This window comes from Phacochoerus africanus, chromosome 2, assembly GCF_016906955.1.
Source record: "Phacochoerus africanus isolate WHEZ1 chromosome 2, ROS_Pafr_v1, whole genome shotgun sequence".
NCBI lineage: Eukaryota > Metazoa > Chordata > Mammalia > Artiodactyla > Suidae > Phacochoerus > Phacochoerus africanus.
In genome coordinates, this window is record NC_062545.1 from 22,761 (window position 1) to 46,396 (window position 23,636).

The 23,636-nt window shown below is 41.4% G+C and overlaps 1 protein-coding gene across 3 annotated transcripts; it reads right to left on the reverse strand.

Moving 5' to 3' along the window:
* Window positions 1-1,761: 1,761 nt before the first annotated feature.
* TBP (TATA-box binding protein) lies at window positions 1,762-22,817 on the reverse strand. Of its 3 annotated transcripts, XM_047769673.1 has the most exons (9): window positions 22,699-22,817; window positions 19,475-19,534; window positions 19,158-19,361; window positions 15,431-15,840; window positions 11,528-11,615; window positions 6,021-6,112; window positions 4,835-5,002; window positions 3,328-3,422; window positions 1,762-2,677 (listed from the first exon to the last, which is right to left on the reverse strand). In XM_047769673.1, the coding sequence occupies exons 3-9, from the start codon at window positions 19,209-19,211 to the stop codon at window positions 2,598-2,600; spliced, it is 987 nt and encodes a 328-aa protein (XP_047625629.1). In that variant the 5' UTR covers window positions 19,212-19,361; window positions 19,475-19,534; window positions 22,699-22,817; the 3' UTR covers window positions 1,762-2,597. The 3 variants fall into 3 exon arrangements, with proteins under 3 accessions (XP_047625629.1, XP_047625627.1, XP_047625628.1); XM_047769671.1 differs by lacking the exon at window positions 19,475-19,534; XM_047769672.1 differs by lacking the exon at window positions 19,475-19,534 and having other exon boundaries at window positions 19,158-19,364.
* Window positions 22,818-23,636: the final 819 nt, after the last annotated feature.

Here is a 23,636-nt window from a genome sequence, read left to right on the forward strand (position 1 = left end):
GTTAAGGGTTCTCAGTGAATTTGGTCAGTTCTGTCTTATGAGCACATAACCCTGTAGTCTGATTTTGGATTGGCTGTACTAGTATGAACTCATGAAGTATTTTACCTTGAAAACATTTAAAGGGGAAGAAACAAGCATTTATCCTGCCATATAAAGTATATCATTATATAAAAGTATTCCAATGAAAAGGTGGTTACAGTTTCATCTTTTGTGATCCACCAATGAACTAATAGAGCAATAAGGCGGACCCACATTTGCTTCCTAACAAACACCACTCAGTCTTTACAGAAGGGACAAGCCTCTAGAGGCAGCCACCTATCAACCAAATGGCCTATAAATTTTAAGGAAGAGTTGGCATGGGAACTTAAGGAATAAACCAGATATAAAATCGTATTAATTTACTAAAAAGGAAACGTTAACCTATATTGGGTTTAGGCAATTACTATAAAAGGATAATGGTTATTGTGAGGGGAGAGACTGGAGCATAAGGAGGGGCTTCTGGGATGGCTGGTGAGGTTCAGGGTAGTGATAGCTGGGGTGTCTGCCTATGAATAATACATTATCCTACACGTTTGTTAGGTTTCCTGTGTGTGTTGCATCTTACCACGAAGTTTAAAAATTCAGTGAAGTGACTGCTTAGACATAGATATATCAACAATAGTTTTACAGTGTTATAAAAATTCCATTAGTAGAAACTACAAAACACTCAGGAATTAGCTTTTATGAAATGTAAACATGAAAAAAGTTATGAAACTTTACTGAAGAACCTGAAGGAAAGACCTACACATGGGGAGGCAATTCTTTCTTGGAAAGGAGGTGATACTGGAATAGATGTCTCTCCAATTCATACGCTGTTGACCTTGCTAATGATGAGAAGTGCAAGAAAAGGGCCCTCCATACCTCTGTTCCCTGGGCTGTAAGAGCTTCTGTTGTGGAGCTACCACAACAGAATGTGCAGATGTCCTTTGTACAGTGGTTCCTCTCCTAGGAATGTTATCACAGACATGCCTGTACTAATCCACCAGCACAAAGGTGAGGGTGTTGGCTCTCTGCAGCACTGCGGATAACAAACGGTCATAACTGAGGAAACGGTTAAGTACATGAAGGTGTGTGAGAGATAATGTGACACGTCAAATTCCATGTCATGGCAGTTTGTCTGTCATGGAACTGCAGTTTGGAGTTCCCGACACATTTACTAGGCTGTACTTCAATACAGCTTTCAAAGAGAGAGAGAATGGTGTTTCAGTCTTGAAGCTGGGAATGCTGAATTGGTGAGTATCAGTCAAAACTGGTGATACAGCCTATGGCTACTGAGAGACACAACAATATGAAATATTGACTAAAGAAAAGGAAGCTATAAAAATGAACATATGCTTTACTATATTTTCCCAATATGGTATCAAAAGCCCCCCAAAGGGAAGAATCTGAATAGGAGGGGGCTGGGGAGATACCCGCCCATCTGGAGATTCACCTGGAGAAACTGGTAAAAGGGAGAGGGAGGAAGACCCTTCCCTCACTGGCTGTGTGCCTCTGAGCTGTTGTTTGAAAAAACAGTTTTACAGTTAAAAACATGGACCCAAACAACGAAACTCAAGAGCTTACACCCCTCACCAGTCTATGGACTGTCCCAGCTCTAACACTGAAGGCCTCTGGCCTAGAGCCTGTGTTTGCCCCTTACCTGCTATGTAACCTTGGCCAGATCCTCAGATGGGACCTACCTTGCCTCACTTGTGAAAGAGGAACAAAACCTAACCGCAGGTCTTGTGAGAATTCAGGCAATGTATTTGGGAACTGGGAGGTGCTCAATATATGGGACATAGTAACAAATACGTGTTCCATGAGCAGCTTCCAGTTTTCAGGCAGGTCATTTGCATTGCAACATACAATGAAATGCTGACTGAAACAACAAGCAGCAGACACACTGAAATGGTTTCAGGCATTATATCTAAAATACAACTTTTTTAAACAGTATGATCACATGAATCTTACAAGGTTTCATTTATAACATCTAACACTTTTATAAACAGCATTTATTGTACAGAGTACTCTGAAGGAAGAAAAATATGTACAGCCATTTGTTTTCATTAATACATTTCTATTCTGTCCTGCAATACTGAAAACGCGGAATGTGTCTGGCACAAAAATAACCCCTGGGAGTTACAAATTAGAAAACAATACTTTTAAAAAAGATTTTTACTTTTCTGGTAGAAATATAAAAAATGTGGTTTATGGGGAAGAAATTAAACAAAAAAGTCCAATCAATTGTTGAGGTGGCTTTAACACTTAATGTTTTGTCCCTTAAACCAACTTGTCAACAGCAGTAAGTGTTTAAAATCTAAATATAAATTAACCGGGCAGCGCTGCCCGAATAGCAGCACAGTACGAGCAACTTACAGGAACGCTCCGGAGTTCTCTGTGCAGAAACGGGCACCCCTGTGGGGTTCGCGTGCAGGAGCTTCACCTGGTGCTGCAACCTAAACCGAACATCCATCCTTGCACCACACAGGGCCGTCCACAACACCACCATTAAATGTACCAAAAACTGATTTGTTCTAAAAAAAACAAGTGGTGGGGGAGGCAGGAGTACATGACGGCCATTACGTCGTCTTCCTGAAACCCTTTAGGATAGGGTAGATGTTCTCAAACGCTTCGTAAATTTCTGCTCTGACTTTAGCACCTATGGAGACAAGTTGGAGTAGAGGACAGAGTCTGAAATGGCATTTCTTCACAAAACCACAAGCACGATTCTCTCCATACCCAGTAAGGCTGACAGATGAAGGCGGTAAAACGTACGACGGAAGTGGTCTTTTCTTACACTGGCTTTTAAAAACAATTACGAGAGCAGCATCCCAGGTGACTCCAGCTACCTTCCCTACAGTCTGCCCATGTGACCAGTGCTGGCCCTGCACCAGGTCAGAAGCCAGCATGGCAGCAGCGAGAAGCTGATTCTTACTCTCCCCATTGTTGCCTATGACCAAGCTCTTCTGAAGCATCATCCTTTGTTGCCTTGAAATGATAATGCTGATGAACCTCCAAAATTTTAGACAACTTAAAACGCCATCTGTCATGCTCACTTCTCCCGTCCCCACCAAGGTCATGCTTCAGCTGAAGGAACCACAGGACTGTGGTCTGACTTCCCTCAGCTACCCATTCTGTGTATGCTTCCCAGAGTGTTAGGGTCGGGGGAGGGAATAAAGGGGCAAAGCTTCTATACAGGTCAGTAGCCAACTGTCCCAACACTGTAATATTACTTCTTAGCACTGAGAAAATGCCATTCTTGAACCTTTCAAAACTTAGGGTTAGACACTATTTCCTATTACAACTTACCTGTTAATACAACTTTTCCAGAGACAAAAATAAGGAGGACAATTCTCGGTTTGATCATTCTGTAGATTAAACCAGGAAACAACTCTGGCTCATAACTAGAAGGAAAATGGCAAAAACAGTTTAGAAATTAAGAGCTGCTCATGCCTTTAGAAAAAAAAAAATGACCTGAACAAGGGAAAACACTGGGTAAACAGCAAACGAGGAGGTGAGGCCCAGTTCTTGAAGTAGCATCACAGAAGACAGTACTTAAGGCCAGGGAAGCTGACTTGTAATTGGCACCTGAAGGCCAACTAACTCTTACTTCTAATGAATCTGAATTTCCAGAAATAAGAACAAGAGCTTTATAAATATGTTCTGTAGTCTCTGACCCTCATCAAGTTTCACTCTGGACAAGTGAAGTACACTGATTTACAAGAGCCTGATGAATTACTTATGTCTAAGATATGACAGTCACACAGTTTACCTTCTAATCATTCACATCTCATCTCCTTAAACTGAAATATCCTCAAAGTGTTAACCTAGGTCAGGCGACTTAACCAAAAGTGATAGAAAAGATACTGGTTAGACAATGAACCTTTCCCTGTGTTGTCAGACCAAATGCACTACTGGTATGTTTTTTTCTAATCCTAGTCATCTCATTTTGTTAGTTAGAGAGACTGAAAATAGTTAGGTGTGTGTGTGTTTAGCCCAGTGAAAAATTCAAGACAGGCTTCTCTGAAGAAAAGATGCCTGGATGGATACATGAAATGCCGGTGGGAGTTTCCTAGGTGAAGAGTGAAACAAGAGCACCAGGCATAAAAGCGGGATGTGCAAAGGCCCTGGTGCAATTAAGGGCACAGCAAGCCAGGCGCATGCTGCAAGCAGGGTCTGCAGAGATGGGCAAGCCTGCCTTTAAAGTCTTCACCAGGAGAGCAGCAGGGAAAACAAAGAGAAAGAAATGTCATATCCACCATAACGGGAACTTCTAATTCATGCATTTAAAATGTATTCATTGAGCGATGAAACGATGAAACATACAGAAGGCGAACCAATTTCATCCTAGTAAAGGGGAGTCTGGGGTATCATTAAGAAGTAGAAGACCAGTGAGAATGGTAGGAATCAGGGAGAAATTTCAGTAGTAAAACATCTGTATGTGAATCATTTGGGAGTTCCTATGGTGGCTCAGTGGTAACAAAACTGTATCAGTGAGGATTCAGGTTCGATCCCTGGCCCTGCTCAGTGGGTTAAGGATCTGGTTTTGCCCTGAGCTGCGATGTAAATCACAGACACAGCTGGGACCTGGCACTGCTGTGGCTGTGGTGGAGGTTGGCAGTTGCAGCTCTGATTTGACCCCTGGCCCGGAAACTTCCATATGCCACTGCTATGGTCCTGAAAAGACCAAAAAAACCAAAATAATTTGATTTCATATACTAATTATTTTGCATGTTTTTTAAAAATCATGAACAGTGTTTAAATAGGTTATAAATTAATTGCTGCCAAAAGCAATCACAATCCATTTCAGACTTACCTACTGAACTGTTGATGGGTAAGCACAAGGCCTTCTAACCTTATAGGGAACTTCACATCACAGCTCCCCACCATGTTCTGAATCTTGAAGTCCAAGAATTTAGCTGGAAAACCCAACTTCTGTACAACCCTGGCATATTTTCTTGCTGCTAGTCTGGACTGTTCTTCACTAAGGAAAGAAAAAGTGAGATATTCATACTCAAAGACAGCTAAAATAATTATTTAACGTATAACTTATAAAAAGCCCAGGAGTTCCCATTGTGGCTCAGCAGGTTAAGAACCCAACTAGTATCCAGGAGGATGCAGGTTCAATCCCTGGCCTCACTCAGTGGGTTAAGGATCTGGTGCTGCCCCAAGCTGTGGCACAGGCCACAGATACAACTGGATCTGGTGTTGCTGAAGCGTAAGCTGGCAGCTGCAGCTCTGATCAACCCTTAGCACAGGAACTTTCATATGCCATGGGTACAGCCCTAAAAAGGAAAAAAAAAAGCCCAAATTAGGAAAGTTTTTTTTCAAAAGGTAAACTGGTCACCCTCTTCCAATGAAAAAAGATCAACAGACATTAACAATTTTATTTATAAAGTATTCCTGTGTCTCTGACAGAAAACGTAGGCCTACCCAAAGGAATCGTCACCAAATTATTGATATAAGATTTTATAGATGTGAAGTACAATAGCCTCACCATTATCATTACTATTGTTGTATTTTAGCCACAGATTTCTACTGAGATGAAAACAAGCTTCATTTTAATAGGAAAATACTGATGACGTTTATATTTGAAGAATGCACATGCTAATTCCTCTTTTATGTCTAGTCTTTCTTTACCACTCCTTACCTCATATTCGGGTACAGCGATGAGTGAGTGCAGGGCTTACAAAATAAAAGCAGAATGAAAGCAATAACAACATCATCAACAAAAGCTCTCAAGAGCAGGGGTGAGAGATGACAAAAATTAAGCACATAATCACGCTCAACTATATGGAAATCAGATGGTAACACACATCCTTACTCATGCCTGATTTTAAGAAAATGAAGTTACTGCTGTCTGCAGTGATGAAAATCAACCACGTTAACAGAAAGCAACAATGACAATGTATCACAGTAGTAACCTAATACCTAGAAACCAGGATATACAGCCGTTTCTTTCCTAACGCACAGACTAGGACAATGAACCCTTCTAGACCCACCTCTTGGCTCCCGTGCACACCATTTTCCCAGAGCTGAATATCAGTGCGGTGGTCCGGGGTTCTCTTATTCTCATGATTACAGCAGCAAATCGCTGAAACAGTCAGAAACAACGGTTAATGAGTCACTCAGACTGCTGATTCTGTCAGGAGAATTAGACAATGACAGTCACCCAGGTACCTGTCATTGTTTCTATACAGGATTCCCTTCCATGGCCATGTGGCACGTGTACTCTTGGACAGGGAGCCAACAAGTAAACTGTGGCTACTAGGGCAGCTGGACCAAGATCTGTGTGTTCTTTCACACACATTCCAACAAGTGAAGACAGAAAGTTACAAAAATTTTCTTTAACTGTAAATTTTATTAATGATTTTTTTAGGCAAATCAACTGAAAACCCTTTTCAACCTCCAGAAGGAACTAATAAATCAGATTACAAGCATACCAACAGATAGTGAAGTGACCTCCTGTTTCCAATGGGCTCTCAGAAACAGTATTAATGTACTGCCATTTATATATATGCAATGGCTTCAGTTACTAGGTTACATGATATAAAGCAAAAAATTACTTTCAAACAACTCTAAAGTATTAATATCAGATATTTAGTTACATACAAAAAAATTCATAAAATATGTCTCATCAAAATGACTGACAAAATGGATAGTTTTAACTATTTTAAAAACTGCTATATGGGAATTCCTGCTGCGACACAGTGGATTAAGACTCCAACTGCAGCAGCTTGGGTTGCTGTGTAGGTCAGAGTTCAATCACCAGCCCAGTGCGGTGGGTTAAAGGATCTGGTGTTGCTGCAGCTGTGGCTTGGATTCAATCCCTGGCCCAGAAACCAGGAACCAGGGACACTTCCACATGCTGTGGGTGTAGCCATTAAAAAAAAAAAACAAAAAACAAAAAATACAACAGCTATATGCCTTCCCTCTGATTTTACAACCATGAAAAAATGCTACCGTCATATTCTAATTTACACAAGTCCTAGGAAATACCTAATTATTCTGCATTTCCTAAACTCCCTCTACTAGTTTCATTGGCTAGATAATTAACCAATTAGTCATTAGAGACTATAAAATTGTAAAATTATGTATTCAACTTAATAAAATTAAAAATGATAGACAAAAGATTACTTTTTCTAACGTTACTCATACGGATTTGCCACAGTGGTTAGATGGTGACTTCTAGGCCGTTACCTTGAAATCCTAGACAAACACTTCAACAAAATTTATTATTTAGATAATTTCTTAAGAAAAAAAAAGGAGGAGTTCCCGTCATGGCGCAGTGGTTAACGAATCCGACTGGGAACCATGAGGTTGCGAGTTTGATCCCTGGCCTTGCTCAGTGGGTTAAGGATCTGGCATAGCCGTGAGCTGTGGTGTAGGTCGCAGACGCGGCTCAGATCCCGTGTTGCTGTGGCCCTGGCGAAGGCTGGTGGCTACAGCTCCGATTAGACCCCTAACCTGGGAATCTCTATGTGCTGCAGGAGCAGCCCTAGAAAATGCAAAAAGACCAAAAAAAAAGAAAAAAAGAAAAAAAAAGTAATAATTGGTGAAAGGATAATGTTAATATACATGTTTACTTTGCCACTTTAAATGGCCCTAAAGGAAATATATAATGTGTACCCATGGACAGACAACTAGACATTTCTTGGTTATATGCCTTCTAGTTTTCCTTGTGTCTGGAGGAAACCACCTGGATTGCTTTGGCTAATGATAATAAAGAATACAAATGGTTAGACTATACCAGGTACAATCGTTAATAAAAAATATATTTTACTTCCTTATTAAGGAAACAGCTTATTAATATCATGAACTCACCATCATACATGCATTGTTCTTAAGATGTGGATATAGGAGTTCCCGTCGTGGCGCAGTGGTTAACGAATCCGACTAGGAACCATGAGGTTGCGGGTTTGGTCCCTGCCCTTGCTCAGTGGGTTAACGATCCGGCGTTGCCATGAGCTGTGGTGTAAGTTGCAGACGCGGCTCGGATCCCGTGTTGCTATGGCTCTGGCGTAGGCCGGTGGCTGCTGCTCCGATTGGACCCCTAGCCTGGGAACCTCCATATGCCGCAGGAGCGGCCCAAGAAATAGCAAAAAGACAAAAAAGACCAAAAAAAAAAAAAAAAGATGTGGATATATTTTAAAGTCAAAGGTAACAATATTTTAAATAATGAAAAAAATTCAATAATTCTGACAAATCTTTTTCTTTTTAAAATTCTCACTCTAAATTCCAAATAATAGAACTTTTCTATATCTAAGTATCTATGTGGTTTCCTAAATGGCCATAAAGATTTATTCCCTCACTGGAAAAGGAAGAGGTTTTAAAATAAATACGCATATTTGATGTTCTCTATATTTTAATTTGTTCAACCAAGCTGACCAAGAAGTCTCATTAGCTCAATGAGCCACTTTCTTAGCCAGTTATTACAGCAACTCTGACTTTAGGTATCTCTACCTAGGCTACATTTTTCTAACTTGTACATAAAAGAGAGGATGTTTTAAGAGTTTTAGAAACTTAACAGTTTTCTAAACCCACAGCTAATACTTATTATCCAACTTAGCACATGCCCATAAAAGACTTTTGTCAATTTCCCACATAACTGTCAAATACCGTTCCAGGCTAAACCCAATGACTTTACTTCCCTTCCCTTAAAAAAAAATAAATAAACAAAAACCTCCTGACTACCAAAATAAATCTAAGCCTGCCTCATTCTGACTAATTCTTTGCTCTGATGATAAATCCTAATGGTCAATCAATACTGACATATATTTGAAATAATCAATGTATACTTTATAATGACACAGTAAATTTCTAAACGGTGTTATAAAATATTTCGTTACCCACAGCTCATTCTACTAGGATAGTCATCTTACTAGAGGTTTCTGAATGAATATTAGCCGATAAGCATCTGGGTTTGTGTAAAATAAATTAATGACTTATTAAAGGAAATCAGCTATCTGAAGGAAATATTAATTGTAAGATTATAATCCATTCCAAAGAAAGTGGCTTCCCTAACTCATGCAAACAGCAATTCTTACTAGGTTTAGCCACTTCTGATCCAACAAACGTAAACTGTTTTTCAGGTGGGGGGGAGTAGCAACTTAGTCATCATCCTTTCTCTTTGTTCTATTTTACATATCTCGGAATGGCTTGGTATCACTCAAAATCCTCCTCAAACATTACCACCTACACATGTGCACACAGAACAAAAAGCAACCATCACACACACACACACACACACACACACACACACACACAGACAAGGACAAATATGGACACAGATTCAGACTTTACACACGGGGTTACCTTACTTGAGAAGTTTAACGGGTTGCTAATACTGTGTCTTCAGGTTTCACAAGCCAGGAAAGCTACAATGGGGGCCAGGGTTCTGAGATCCACCTGGGTTTCATTCAGTGCTCAAATCAAAGAGTTTAAATATGCCTAATAATAGTAAGTCACTGAAGCTTCCCTTTCTTAAAAGGCCAGAGCAGGAGTTCCTGCCATGGCTCAGTGGTTAACGAACCTGACCAGCATTCATGAGGACACAGGTTTGATCCCCGGCCTTGCTCAGTGGGTTAAGGATCTAGTGTTGCTGTGAGCTGTGGTGTAGGTTGCAGACGTGGCTTGGATCCTGCATTGCTATAGCTATGGCGTAGGCCAGCGGCTATAGCTCTGATTTGACCCCTAGCCTAGGAACCTCCATATGCTGCAAGTGCGACCCTAAAAAGCAAAAAAAAAAAAGGCCAAGGCAAAGCCAGACCAGGTTTCCAAAGAGTTTATTTTCCTTGGCCTAAAGTTTTAGCTCTGATGACCTCCAGATCCCACAAATTCTTACCCTATGAAACTGTTTCTGAAAGACCTATGAGGACTGGCCTGGTTCCCCACAACAGTCTCCACCATCTCATATCCTTGATGCCCAACCAATGTCCCGTATGAGTGAGAAATCACCACCCACATATCTCTACACAAAAGGCAAGCAGCAGACAGTAAGATGGAAAAGACACCAATGGAGGTCAGCCTTCAAACTGCCTAGAAGAAAGCATTTCAGAAGGAAGGAAGCTGTATTTTTAGGAGTTATCACTTACAGGAGGCCTTTTAATAAATTTGAGACCAGTTTTCAGGAAGGACCCATATCCAGTTGGATTCTGAGTACATACAAACTGGGGAAGTTATTCATTGCATCCATATCCTGATGCCCAAAAATAGTGTTTTTTCTTCTGAGTGAGGCCACGGAAGAAACCCCGCAACCTCATGATTCCTAGTTGGATTCTTTTCTGCTGCGCCACGACAGGAACTCCATGGCTCTTCATTCGGATTATCCTCTAGACTCAGGTGCCTGGTTTCAGCCTGGCCCTCTAAAAATGTCCACTCATTTCTGAATCCAAGTGTTTACTTTTTTTTTTTTTCCTTCTTTTTGTTTGTTTAGGGTCACACCCTCGGCATATGGAAGTTCCCAGGCTAGGGGTCAAACTGGAGATGCAGTTGCCAACCTACACCATAGCAATAGCAATGCCAGATCCGAGCCACATCTGCCACCTATACCATAGCTCACTGCAACATCAGATCCTTAACCCACTGAGCAAGGCCAGGGATCAAACCTATGTCCTCATGGATACTAGTCGGGTTCATTACTGCTGAGCCATGACAGGAACTCCTACTATTTTTTTTTAATAAGTAAGTTTCCTACTAATGCAGGGACAAAAGCCTTAACATGCATAAGGATGCTCTCTTAAAATCAGAAAACGCATAGGTGTTTCTGCCCTAATCATTTCATTATAAAAAACTCGATGGTTATACAAAGGTAAGAAAATATATTATAATTAACTTCCTCGTAGTTACTATCCAACTTTAGTAATTAGCAATTCTTGGCTAATCTTGTATCACCCATATGCCCTTTTTTTGTTGTTGTTTTTTTGGCTTTTTAGGGCCGCACCCGCAACATATGGAGGTTCCCAGGCTAGGGGTCCAATCGGAGCTGTAGCTGCCAGCCTACACCACAGCCACAGCAACGTGAAATCTGAGCTGTGTCTGCAACCTACACAACTCTCGGCAATGCCGGATCCCTAACCCACTGAATGGGGCCAGGGATCAAACCTGCAACCTCATGGTTCCTAGTCGAATTTGTTTCTACTGCACCACGATGGGAACTCCCATATGCCCTTTCTTAATTCTCCAAATGTATCACCTTGAAGTAAATTCCACGTAGCATGGCAGTCTATTCTATACAGTTTTCAAAACACAAATGGAATCAAACTACATATTTTGTTTTCTAACTTCACATGATTCCCATTATAATGGGTATATAAAAATTTACCTTGTATACTCCTATATTCCTAGAGTGTTTTACTCAGCAGTTATTCAATAAAAATGCTCCAATTTTGCTTTAAATCCTGTTTTGTTGGTACGGACAGACTTACACAACATACTCTTTTTGATCCAAAGACCTTTAGAAGAAAATACCTATATTATTATAGTTTGAAATACATTAAAATGTTCTGACCTTGGGATTATATTCAGCATTTCGGGCACGAAGTGCAATGGTCTTTAGGTCAAGTTTACAACCAAGATTCACTGTGGATACAATATTTCTGCAAAAAATGTGAAAAGAAAACATGATTATTTTTAATGTCTAGTAACAGATGATTATCTAGAAATCAGATTCTTTCACTAGAATTTAATTTCATTGAATTAGTTTAAACTACCTTAATTCTTTAAATTAAAAAATTTTTAAATTGCTGACATTTAATTGTACAGGTACCACACACCATGGCAAATACTTTAGAGAGATTATCTCACTTGATACTTACAATGCACTGTGACATAATAACTATTAATATCCCCATTTTCAGATGAAGTTGAGACTTAAGGGGGAGGGGGCATGGGCTCCACATACACATGGCTCCTAAGAGATAGGCAGAGTTGGGATTTGAGTTTGCCTCTTTCCAGAGCCAAGCCTAGTCTTTCCTTTTACTAATTCAACTCATCCATGAGCTCTGAAATAGCATCACTACCACCCTAATCCTCCAAAACACTTTTTATAAATAAAATATGTAGGAATGACTTTCTGGCTTCTCTCAAAAGAAGAGAGCTCCATTTTTCTTTCTCAGGATTGCTTTAGCTATTCAGGGTCTTTTGTGTTTCCAAACAAATCTTAAAATACTGTGTTCGAGTTCTGTGAAAAATGCCATTGGTAATTTGATAGGGACTGCACTGAATCTGCAGATTGCCTTGGGTAGTACAGTCATTGTGACAACACTGATTCTTCCAGTCCAAGAGCATGGTATATCTTTCCATCTGTTTGTGTCATCTTTGATTTCTTTCATTAGCATCTCATAGTTTTCATAGTAAAGGTCTTTTATCTCGTTAGGTGAGTTTATGCTAGGTATTTTATTCTTTTTGATGCAATGGTAAATGGGACTGGTTCCATAATTTTTCTTTCCGAACTTTCATTGTTGGTATATAGAGATGCAGTTGATTTCTGTGTATTAACTTTGTATCCTGCAACTTCACCAAAGTCACTGATGAGCTCTAACAGTTTTCTGGGAGCGTCTCAAAGACAACCCATGTGAGGAAATGTGAGGAAATATATCTGCAAATGAAGCGACTGACAAAGAATGTGAGGAAAATATCTGCAAATGAAGCAACTGACAAATGATTAATCTCCAAAATATACAAATACTTCCTGCAGCTCAATATTAAAAAAACAAACAACCTAGTTTAAAAAGAAAAAAACAGGCAGAAGATCTGAATAGACATCTCTCCAAAGAAGACATACAGATGCCCCCCAAAAAATAAAATGACGCTCAACATCAGTAATTATTAGAGAAATCCAAATCAAAACTACTATGAGGTACCATCTTACACCAGCCAGAATTGCCGTCATCAAAAAGTCTACAAATAATAAATTCTGGAGAGGGTGTGGAGAAAAGGAAACCCTCTTACACTGTTGGTGGGAATGTAAATCCGTACAACCACCATGGAAAGCAGTACGGAGGTTCCTCAAAAAACTAAAAACAGGAGTTCCCGTCGTGGCGCAGTGGTTAACAAATCCAACTAGAAACCATGAGATTGCGGGTTCAGTCCCTGCCCTTGCTCAGTGGGTTGATGATCCAGCGTTGCCGTGAGCTGTGGTGTAGGTCACAGACGCGGCTCGGATCCCACGTTGCTGTGGCTCTGGCATAGGCTGGCAGCTACAGCTCCGATTAGACCCCTAGCCTGGGAACCTCCATATGCCGCAGGAGCAGCCCAAGAAATGGCAAACACACACACACACACACACACACACAGAGAAAGAAAGAAAGAAAGAGGAGAAAAAAAAATCCAGCAAAGAAAAAAAAAAACTAAAAACAGAACTACCATACAATCCAGTAATCCCACTCCTGGGAATCTATCCAGAGAAAACTATAATTCAAAAAAATATGTGCACCCCAGTGTTCGCTGCAGCACTATTTACAATAGCCAAGATGTGGAAGCAATCCAAATGTCCATTAACAGAGGAATGAATAAAGAAGACGTGGTACATATATACAATGGAATATTACTTAGCCATAAAAAGGAATGAAATAATGCCATTTGCAGCAACAGGGATGGACCTAGAAACTATCATAATAAGTGAAGTTAGTCACACAATGAAAGACAAACACATCACTTACATGTGGAATCTAAAAAAGAGGGATATAAATGAACTTATTTGCAGAACAGAAACAGACTCACAGATTTTGAAAAACTTATGGTTATAACCCAAAGGGGGGGGACGGGGGGTGACAGGTATGGAGGTTTGGGATTGGCATATGCATATTGAGGTACATGGAACAAATTGGCCAACATGGGCCTACTGCATAGCACAGAGCTCTGCCCAGTATTCTGTGATAATCTATGCAGGAAAAGAATCTGAGAGAGAATGGATGTGTGTACATGTATGGCTGGGTCACTTAGTTGTGCAGCTTGAATGATCACAGCCTTGTAAGTTAACTATATCTCAATAAAACTAAAAAAAAAAGAAATAAAGGTGCAAACTTAAATACCCAAAGAAGCCAAGTAAGTGTGCAAGACAATTGGGAATGGTGTTTATAAAAATGAACTAACAAGTGCCTCTCCTTCTAAAATCAGTAAAATAATTTTGGAGTTTTTTTGTTTGTTTTTGACTTTCTAGGGCTATAGCCCTGGCATATGGAAATTCCCTGGCTGGGGGCCAAATTGGAGCCACAGCTGCCAGCCTACACTACAGCCACAGCAACACCAGATCTGAGCTGCATCTGCAACCTACACAGCAGCCTGCGGCAATGACAGATCCTTAATCCACTGAGCAAGGCCAGGGACTGAACCCGCATCTTCATGTATACTAGTCAGGTTCTTAACCTGCTGAGTCACAACGGGAACTCTAAAATTATTTTGTTTTTTAAATTGCATCAGATCAAATACCCAAGGCAAGACTCAGGTCTCTGGGAGTTCCTGCTGTGGTACCATGGGATTGGCAGCACCTCTGGAGCGCTGGGATGAAAGTTCGATACCCGCCCAGCACAGTGGGTTAAAGATCTTGCATTGCCCCAGCTGCAGTGTACGGCAAAACTGCAGCTTGGATCTGATCCCTGGCCTGGAAACTATACGCCACAGGGTGGCAAAAATAGAAAAACAAATAAGTAAAAAAATGATTAGCTCTCTGGATATCAATCAGGATCCATGATTAAACATTACTTAGTTCTAAAAATGATCAGGAATGACTTAACAAGAAAAGTGGGTGACATAATTATTGCAAATAACCCTTCAATTTGGCTGTAAGCTCCCTAAAGGCAAAACTATATACTTCTCACTGACAGACATATGAGAATATTTTTCAAGAAGGAGAAATTTTCCCTACCCATCTCCCTACCCCACAATTCTGTTACATATAGGAACCACTTCGATTAGGTAGAAAAATCTGTTGAGGGCAACAACAGCCATCTTCAGCTTCTAGGAAGGACACAGCTCTTCAAAACTTTACACACAGCCCTTACAACAACCAATGAGGAAATAAACAAGGACCACTATGAACTGCAACGATTCTGACTAAGTGATCAACCTTCCCAAAGACTCACGGCATCACAAGGGAAGGAGACTGCATAACGCGTGACTTGGTAATGCAGCTACAGAGAAATGCCTACAACAATAACAACATTCAAATTGGACATCAATGCTCCAAGCATATAAGCACAAGCTACTAAATTTCTGAATATGTTCTGAGAGCCTTTTACTGAGAACACTGACTCACTAGACATTCTACTTCCCTTTCTCAAGTGAGACATAAAGCAAATTTTGATACATGACCGTACACTTAAATACATTAATCCACCTGAAAAAAAGAGCAGCAGCACAGCTGCAAGGGACCCCTCCAGGGCAAGAGAAAGGACACATGACAAGTACTCACTGCAGCTGTGGCACAATCCCAGAGCTCTCCGATGCTGGCGTGGCAGGGGTGATGGGGGTCATGGGGGTCATGGGGGAGGGATACAGGGGAGTGGTGCCAGGCAAGGGTGCAGTCGTAAGAGTCTGTGAGTGGAAGAGCTGTGGCGTCTGGCCCGAGGCCGCCTGGGTCGCCTGCTGGGACGTCGACTGCTGGACGGCTGCCACTGTTGCCTGCTGCTGTTGCTGCTGCTGCTGCTGCTGCTGCTGCTGTTGCTGCTGCTGCTGCTGTTGCTGCTGTTGCTGCTGCTGCTGCTGCCTTTGCTGCTCCTCCAAAATGGATAGACTGTTGGTGTTTTGAATAGGCTGTGGAGTCAGTCCTGTGCCATAAGGCATCATTGGACTAAAGATTGGGATTCCAGGAGTCATGGCACCCTGTGGAAAGTTACAACAGTGGTTTAGACTTGACACCAGTCAAGGGTTTGTGGGGCTTGGCTGGCAGAAGAGCAGATGAGATGCAAAAAGACAGACACCCTCCAAGTTTGAACGGGGTATTAACCATTAACAGGGAGGAACCTGCTCTTCCTAGACACATCACTTCCTTCTTCAACACAGTAGAGTAGGTAAGAGCTTAGGACGTAGAAGCAGACCTGGGTGTGAAATCCACCTCTGCTACTTATAACATGTGAGAATGTGAGGAAGTTGCTTAACTCTTCAGGCATCGCCGAGGATAACAATGCTCTAAGATTGTTAGAAAGAATAAGGGAGTTGATAGAAGTGACCGCAGACCCTTGTTTAAACTGTTATTCTAACACACCACCTGGGTAGGAGCCCATTTCACCCCCAAAGTACGTGTCCTAGCTCGGATGGTAAAGTAGATGTTATCCTAGACGTAGCCAACGAACACATTCAACATGACGACGAGTACCAAGAAAACACGGAAGTGCTAACAACCATAACCACAAGTATTAGAATATTATCCAAAAGGGTTGATCATTTGCTCTCTCTGAAGTTTAAGTCAACAAAATCCAGTGCATCTATCAGCATAACATCAATTCACTTTTCTACAACGCTTCTGAACTTTTCCAGACATTGTCACATTTGTCTGCTTGAGTTTCACAGCAGCCCTTTGGGAAAGGGAAAAGAGACGCTGTTCCTCCCACATCGAAGACAAGAAAACTGACACCAAGAGAAGTTAAGTGACTTGCCCAGTGCCACAGATCTCAATAGTAGATGCGTCAAGATTACAACTGAGTTTTCCTAAGACCCAGTCCGAGGCTTTCTCATGATACCAAAATCCATGGAGTCCGTGGAGCTGGCAGACCTTGCAATGGCTGTCTCAACCTCTTAAAATTACATTTAACAATTTTGCATGGAGGAATCTATAGTTTTTATTATACGCTCAAATGGATGCAAACCCAAAAAAGTCACAATCTTTTCCTACTTCCACCACTTTATTTAGCAGAAAGTAAAAATTAAAAATGTCTAAGACATTTCGGAGTTCCCATCATGGCGCAGGGGAAACAAATCTAACTAGAAACCATGAGGTTGTAGGTCCAACCCCTGGCCTTGCTCAGTGGGTTAAGGATCTGGCGTTGCTATGATCTGTGGTATAGGTGGCAGACATGGTTCAGATCCTGTGTTGCTGTGGTGTAGGCCGGCAGCTGTAGCTCGGATTCAACCCCTAGCCTGGGAACCTCCATATGCTGTGGGTGTGGCCCTAAAAAGCAAAAAAGAAAAAAAGAAAAATCTAAGACATTTCTGTTAAATTGTCTCACCAACATATTGGCAGAAGAATATGAGAGGAGAATCAAATATATTCTGCAGTCTTAACAGTAGAGGTATTATTCTATTGCATTTATTACTTATTTCTACAAAAACATTGGATGGAAAAAAATTTAGTCTACATTAGTTCTAAAAGGCTAAGACTAATGTTTTGAAAAGACTGCCTTTGCTATGGATCACAGACGAAAGCTAAAACTATTAGGAGAAAATCCTTAAGGCCTTGGATAGGCAATGATTTCCTAGGACACAAATGCACTAACCATGAAGTAAAACTGATGAATGAACTACAGAAAAATTGGGAACTTCTACTCTTTGAAAGATACCATTAAGAAAACGAAAAATTGGGAGTTCCCATTGTGGCTCAGAAGGTTAAGAGCCTGACCACGTACCCATGAGGATTCAGGTTTGATCCCTGGCGTCACTCAGAGGGTTAAGAATCCAGCGTTGCCATGAGCTGTGGTGCAGGTCGCAGATGTGGCTCGGATGGATCTGGTGTTGCTGTGACTGTGGCACAGGCTGGCAGCTACAGGTCCAATTCGACCCCTAGCCTGGGAACTTGAATATGCCACAGGTGAGGCCCTAAAAAGAAAAAACAAACAAATGAATAAATAAAAATAAAAATTAAGCCACAGACCAGGAGAAAACATCTACCATACACATACCTGAGAAAGAACATATAAAGAATAATCATAAGTCAATAAAAGATAAAGAGACCAATAAAGAATGGGCAAAGATGTGAAGGACATTTTACAAATGAATACACATAAATAGCTAATAAACACAGGCCAACAGGAAAGTGTAAATTAAAACCACAAAGAAATACTAAAAAGCAACCACTGGAAATGGCTAAAAGTAAGGGAAAAAAAAAAACAAAAAAAATGAATATACATAAATAGCTAATAAACACAGGCCAACAGGAAAGTGTAAATTAAAACCACAAAGAAATACTAAAAAGCAACCACTGGAAATGGCTAAAAGTAAGGGAAAAAAAAAAAAAAAAAACCCAAGTGTTGCTAAGGACGTGGAGCAACTAGAACTCTCATACACTGATGGTGGAACTTTAGAACATGCTTGGCACCTTCTTGTACACATACACTTACACAATGACCTAGCAATCCCACTCCTGAGTATTTGCCCAAGAGAAATAAACAGTAGACACGAAGATCATACACAAAGGCACAGCACCTATGTTTTCACAAAGGCCCCAACCTGAAAACATCTGGATGACAGACAAACTGTGGTACATCCACACAACAGAATGCTTCTTGGAGATAAAAGTGAATTTGCTGATATACAAATGTTACGTTGGGCAAAGAAGACAGACTCAAGAAAGCACATGTTGGAACGCTTCCATTTGCATGATATTCTGGACTAGGCTAAACTATCTAACTCTGAAAAGCAGAGCAGTAGCTGCCTAGAGCTAGGGGAGCAACTGTAAAGAGGCAGGAAGGGATTTTTAGGGTAACACAGGTGTATACAACTATCAAAACATACACTTAGAATAGTGTTTTTAAGGATGCAAATTATACCTCAATAGAAGTTATTTTCAAAATTTTAAAGTAGATAGGGAGTTCCCATTGTGGCTCAGTGGGTTATGAACCCAGGTAGTAACCATGAAAATGTGGGTTCAATCCCTGGCCTCGCTCAATGGGTTAAGGATCCTGTGTTGCCGTGAGCTATGGTGTAGGTCACAAAAGTGGCTGGGATCTGGTGTTGCTGTGGCTGTGGTGTAGGTCAGGAGCTATAGCTCCAATTTGACCCCTAGCCTGGAAACCTCCAGATGCAGCCCTAAAAAGACACACACACACACACAGACAAAGCCTAATATAACTTTTCAACAAAATGAGGGGGCTTAACAAATGAAAATCCATTTTCAATAGTAGATCATTAAATCCCCTTTCTCCCCTTTACACGTCTCTAGCAAGGGAGAATCTACCCTACCTGCACCCTCCCTCCAGTTCCCTTACCTGAGGGGAAGCCAGGCCCTGAGCGTAAGGTGGAAGGCTATTGTTCTGATCCATGATGTTCACTTTCTTCCTGGCAAATCAAAAACTTTTGGACTGGAAATCGCCTCAGCATTCAGTCTTTTCCTGGAGCATCCCCAGTACACTCTTCTCAGCAGTGTCCTCAACTCCCTGGGTTATCTTCATGCACAGCAAGAAAGAGTGATGCTGCTTTGAACAAAGTTTGAAGTTTAGTGTAAGAATACAAGTAAGCTGTACAGTCTGATAAACCAGTTTCATGGTTATACAATGAGGCTCTTTTGGAATACACTTCTTTTTACCTTATAAAGCTGAAATCCTTCTCCTTCCACATTTCCCGTGACTGCATGCAAAACTGCCAACTGAACAAAAATCGTTCTATGTTTACCTAATCTTATCATGTTAAAAATTAAGGTATGTTGGAAGTGCCCCTGGTTGCAGAAAAGAATCTGACTAGGAACCATGAGGTTACGGGTTCGATCCCTGGCCTTGCTCAGTGGGTTAAGGATCGTGGGCTGTGAGCTATGGTGTAGGTCTCAGACACGGCTCAGATCTGGCGTTGCTGTGGCTCTGGCGTAGGCCAGCGGCAACAGCTCTGATTGGACCCCTAGCCTGGGAACCTCCATATGCCACGGGTGTGGCCCTAAAAAGACAAAAAGACCAAAAAAAAAAAAAAGATATGTTATCAGCATTAAAAACTTGGGAATAAACACCTAGGGAAGATGAATTCCTCAGCAAACTGTCATATCTGAGCAGAAACATTTATCATGTACTGCACACACAGCACTATTAGGCTAAGTTCAAGTTTTTAAGTATTTCATTCAATTTTATGTCCTTCACAATGTCTTGGGCATTAAGTTTAATAAATACTGAATTAGATCCAATACACTGTAGTATGATCATTTATTGAGCAACTAACCACTGTGAGAGAAGCTGCACAGACATAAAAATAAATAACATGTTTTTATATGCAATAACTTTATCTCCCCAGAACACATAAATATAAACTGTGGCTGGGAGTTCCTGTTGTGGCACAGTGGTAACAAATCCATGAGGATATGGGTTCAATTCCTGGCCTCGCTCAGTAGGCTGGGGATCTGGCGTTGCCGTGAGCTGTGGTGTAGGTCACAGATGCAGCTCAGCTCCTGCATTACTGTGGCTGTGGTGTAGGCCAGCAGCTGTAGCTCTGATTCCACTCCTAGCCTGGGAACTTCCATATGCCTCGGGGTTCAGCCCTAAAAAGCAAAACAAACAAACAAACAAACAAACAAACAAACTGTGCCTGTATCTGGCCTTCTTTAAATCATCTCTTTACTGGCTACATATTTGAAATTCCTTTTAGACAAAAGAACCTAGGGACTGCTGAAAGACCTTTTGTTCACTTTAATTCAGATGGACTTCTAACCTGCTCAGGGGTGAGCTGAGAACAGATGGAATGAAACAGGATTGGCTGATTGATTAAAACATCAAGAACAGCATCTAGTTATCACATAGTAAGCACAAGATAAATAAATGTTAGCTATTATTAATTAGGTTTCAGTTTAAACATTATCATCTAACGTGATATTCTCACACAGAATTTACAGGTCTCAAAGTTTTAAGGGTTTTTTTTGTTGTTACTTTGTTTTGCTTTTGGCTGCATCTGTGGCATGTGGAAGTTCCCAAGCCAGGGACCACAGCAGCAACCAAAGTCACCGCAGTGACAATGTCAGCTCCTTAACCCACTGCACCACAAGAGAACTCCTCAAAGTTACACGTCAAAGGCACATATGCACCTCAAGCATGTAATGGTACAAAGCAAGCACTCAGCTATTTGTGGGATGAATGGAAGAATCTAACAGTGACTCTGAAAGGACAAAGGACACCAAAGACTGCATATCCTACATATTCATCAATGGAAAATAGACAACAACAACAAAAAAAAAATCTGCTTCAGAAAACAACAGAAATATAAGAAAACTGTACTCTTTTTGACAGTTATCCTATTATAACAATAGAAGTGCTGCAAATATAAAAATAAAGACGATATATATTCCCAGCCATCAAAGAGGTCAGTTTGAAGGGTATGCAAATAATCCCTATAAAACTCAAGTGCTATAACAGCAGACATGCACTGTGCTAGAACCCTTGAGTACAGAAATCAGCATATACGTCTTTGCAATCTCTACACTTAGTATAGCGCCTGGCATGTGGTACGTGATCATGAATGAAGGCAGACATGCTACAGAAAAGAAGACAACATAACTGTCAAGTGTTCTGAAGAGTATGATCACAAAACTGGGACCCTCCGACTTGGGTCTCGCAAAGCAAGTAGGAATTTACAAATCAGCACTTCAGGCAGAAGAAAGATCAACCACAAAGACAAAAATTGAAAGAGCATGCAGTTTGCAAGCAATGAGTGAACTTAACATCACAGTATGGAGCGTTCTGTAGGGAATGAAACCGCAAATGTAAGTGGGGTCATGCCACCAGGAGTTTAAGTCATTATTACATAAGCAATATGAGCAGTGACAAGGTTTTGAAGTGCACTATGAGTAGATTTGCTTTGGCAAGAGTGTGGATGCATTCCAAGAGATAAAAGTGGAGGCTGGAAGATGGGTTTAAGAGTCGCTGCTACAGTTGAGAGAAGACATAATGAGGGCAGAATTTAAACCACTCATTGATATGACCACAGATTTACCCAGAAATTGGTGGCTACAGACTCCTTTTTGCAAACTAAGTCTACAGAAGAAATATGAGGAATTAGTTTGAGGCCTAATGTTACTGTTGTTGCAAGCTCATCTCTCACTCCCAGTGATGACACTGACCATCTTTCCTCACCTGTATCATTAAGGCCGCACAGTTATTACTGCACTAACTTGCCCTTAGAAAAGACGATTGTTAGCACAATGTATGTCCTTTTGGTAGCTGAAGTATCAAACTTGATATTAATTCTGCATGGCCTCCTAGTGCCTACACAACTCAATAGAGCATGATCTTTTCAAAGATGCCTACCTAGAGTTTTAGATTAGAAAATCACACTGTCCAGGGCCTAGACAGGGAGGCCTTGTCAATAAAGTGGTGTGCATTTATATCTTACGCTCTACGGTACCTGAACTCTCCCGCCTCTAATAGGACGTTAACAAGTCTCCAGCGAAACTTTATCATAAAACCACCCCCGCTGGTAGCAAAACAGATGAGCACAGGCCAGGGTGAATCTGCCTTCCAATATCGAGAAGAGAAACAGCAGGACCTAAAGACATTGGGTCTTGGATGCGCAGGACGGGCCTGACCAGGCCCCTCCTGGCACCCCCGTACCCCACGCTCGTACAATGGGAAGCCGCTTTCGAGCCACAGCAGAGGAGGGCACCGAGCGGGATGCGCGGCCGGTACAGGCCGGAGCTGCAGCAGCACGAGCGGGAGGAACGGCCTCCGCGCGGCCTCCCCATACACTCCGCGCCTCTTCCCGCTATGGACCCGGGGCCTCGATGCAGTAGTCGCTTCTGCAGGAATCCTCAGGGAAGAGAAAAGCTAAAAGGGCTGTTACCTGGAGTCACTGCACAGACTACTACCGGCAGGCGAAAAAGAAGTTAACCTGCAGGAAGCCCAGGCGCCCGCCACGGCGACCCTTTCCGACCCTACAGAACTCCTGGCGCGCGTTGACAACGTCACTTCCGCCAGCTCACCTCTCAGCTTCCGCGAGTTGCCCACGCTGGAGCGGCGGCCATGGAAAGTGTGGGCACTGCGTCACTTCCTATGTTTCCCTGGTACTCGGCTGAAGGGAAACATGGGGTGGGGCGGAGTCCTTCGGGCTTCCGGGCGAGGCCACCCCGCCAGAGCCTTTTCTGATTGGTCATCTAAGCAAGATATTGATATTTAAATGCTGACCGTTCAAACTGACTAGCGGAGTGACATTTAGCAAGTTATCAGGTCTCTCTGCCTGTTTCTTCGTTGTAGGTTGGAGTAATAATAGCACTAGTCTTTGAAGGCCATTGTGAGATAGATTAAGGGAATGTATGAACAGTGCCTGGCACACGTTAAGCATGTTAGCTCTTCTCAAACATGTAGAATGATAAGAAAAACAAAAACAGACAGCCTGGTTTACAAACTCGATTATATTTTAATTCTTCTGCTACCGTCTAATGCAGTCTTTTCACACTTGTCACAGAGACTACAGTAGTTGGGCCCCAGAGTCCCTCTCCTGTGGATCATTTAGGCATGATCACATTTTGTAATGCTTGTTAATTTGCTTCCTTTGTATTTCATATAACCAGTGAGGTTGTGAGCTCCTTAATGATAGGAAATGCTGTATAGATATTTTTGTATCCAGGACGGTACCTGAATAAATACTTCTCTCTCCATAACTATCAAAGAAAATCTTTTGCTTTACCCTTTGTTTAAAGTTTTAATTTAAAAACTAGGTTTCAAAAATCTTTTCTGCTTCCAGAATTGTGTATATCAGGTAGTCAATCGATATTAGCCAAT

What these genes read in the sequence shown, in the direction of transcription:
- TBP (XM_047769671.1), bottom strand. Translation starts at nt 19,211, where the DNA reads ATGGATCAGAACAATAGCCTTCCACCTTACGCTCAGGGCCTGGCTTCC. An exon ending in AGGGCCTGGCTTCCCCTCAG is followed by an intron (nt 15,841 to 19,157) that starts GTAAGGGAACTG and finishes AACTTTCCACAG; the next exon opens with GGTGCCATGACTCCTGGAAT. An exon ending in TGGAAAAGTTGTATTAACAG is followed by an intron (nt 2,678 to 3,327) that starts GTAAGTTGTAAT and finishes TTGTCTCCATAG; the next exon opens with GTGCTAAAGTCAGAGCAGAA.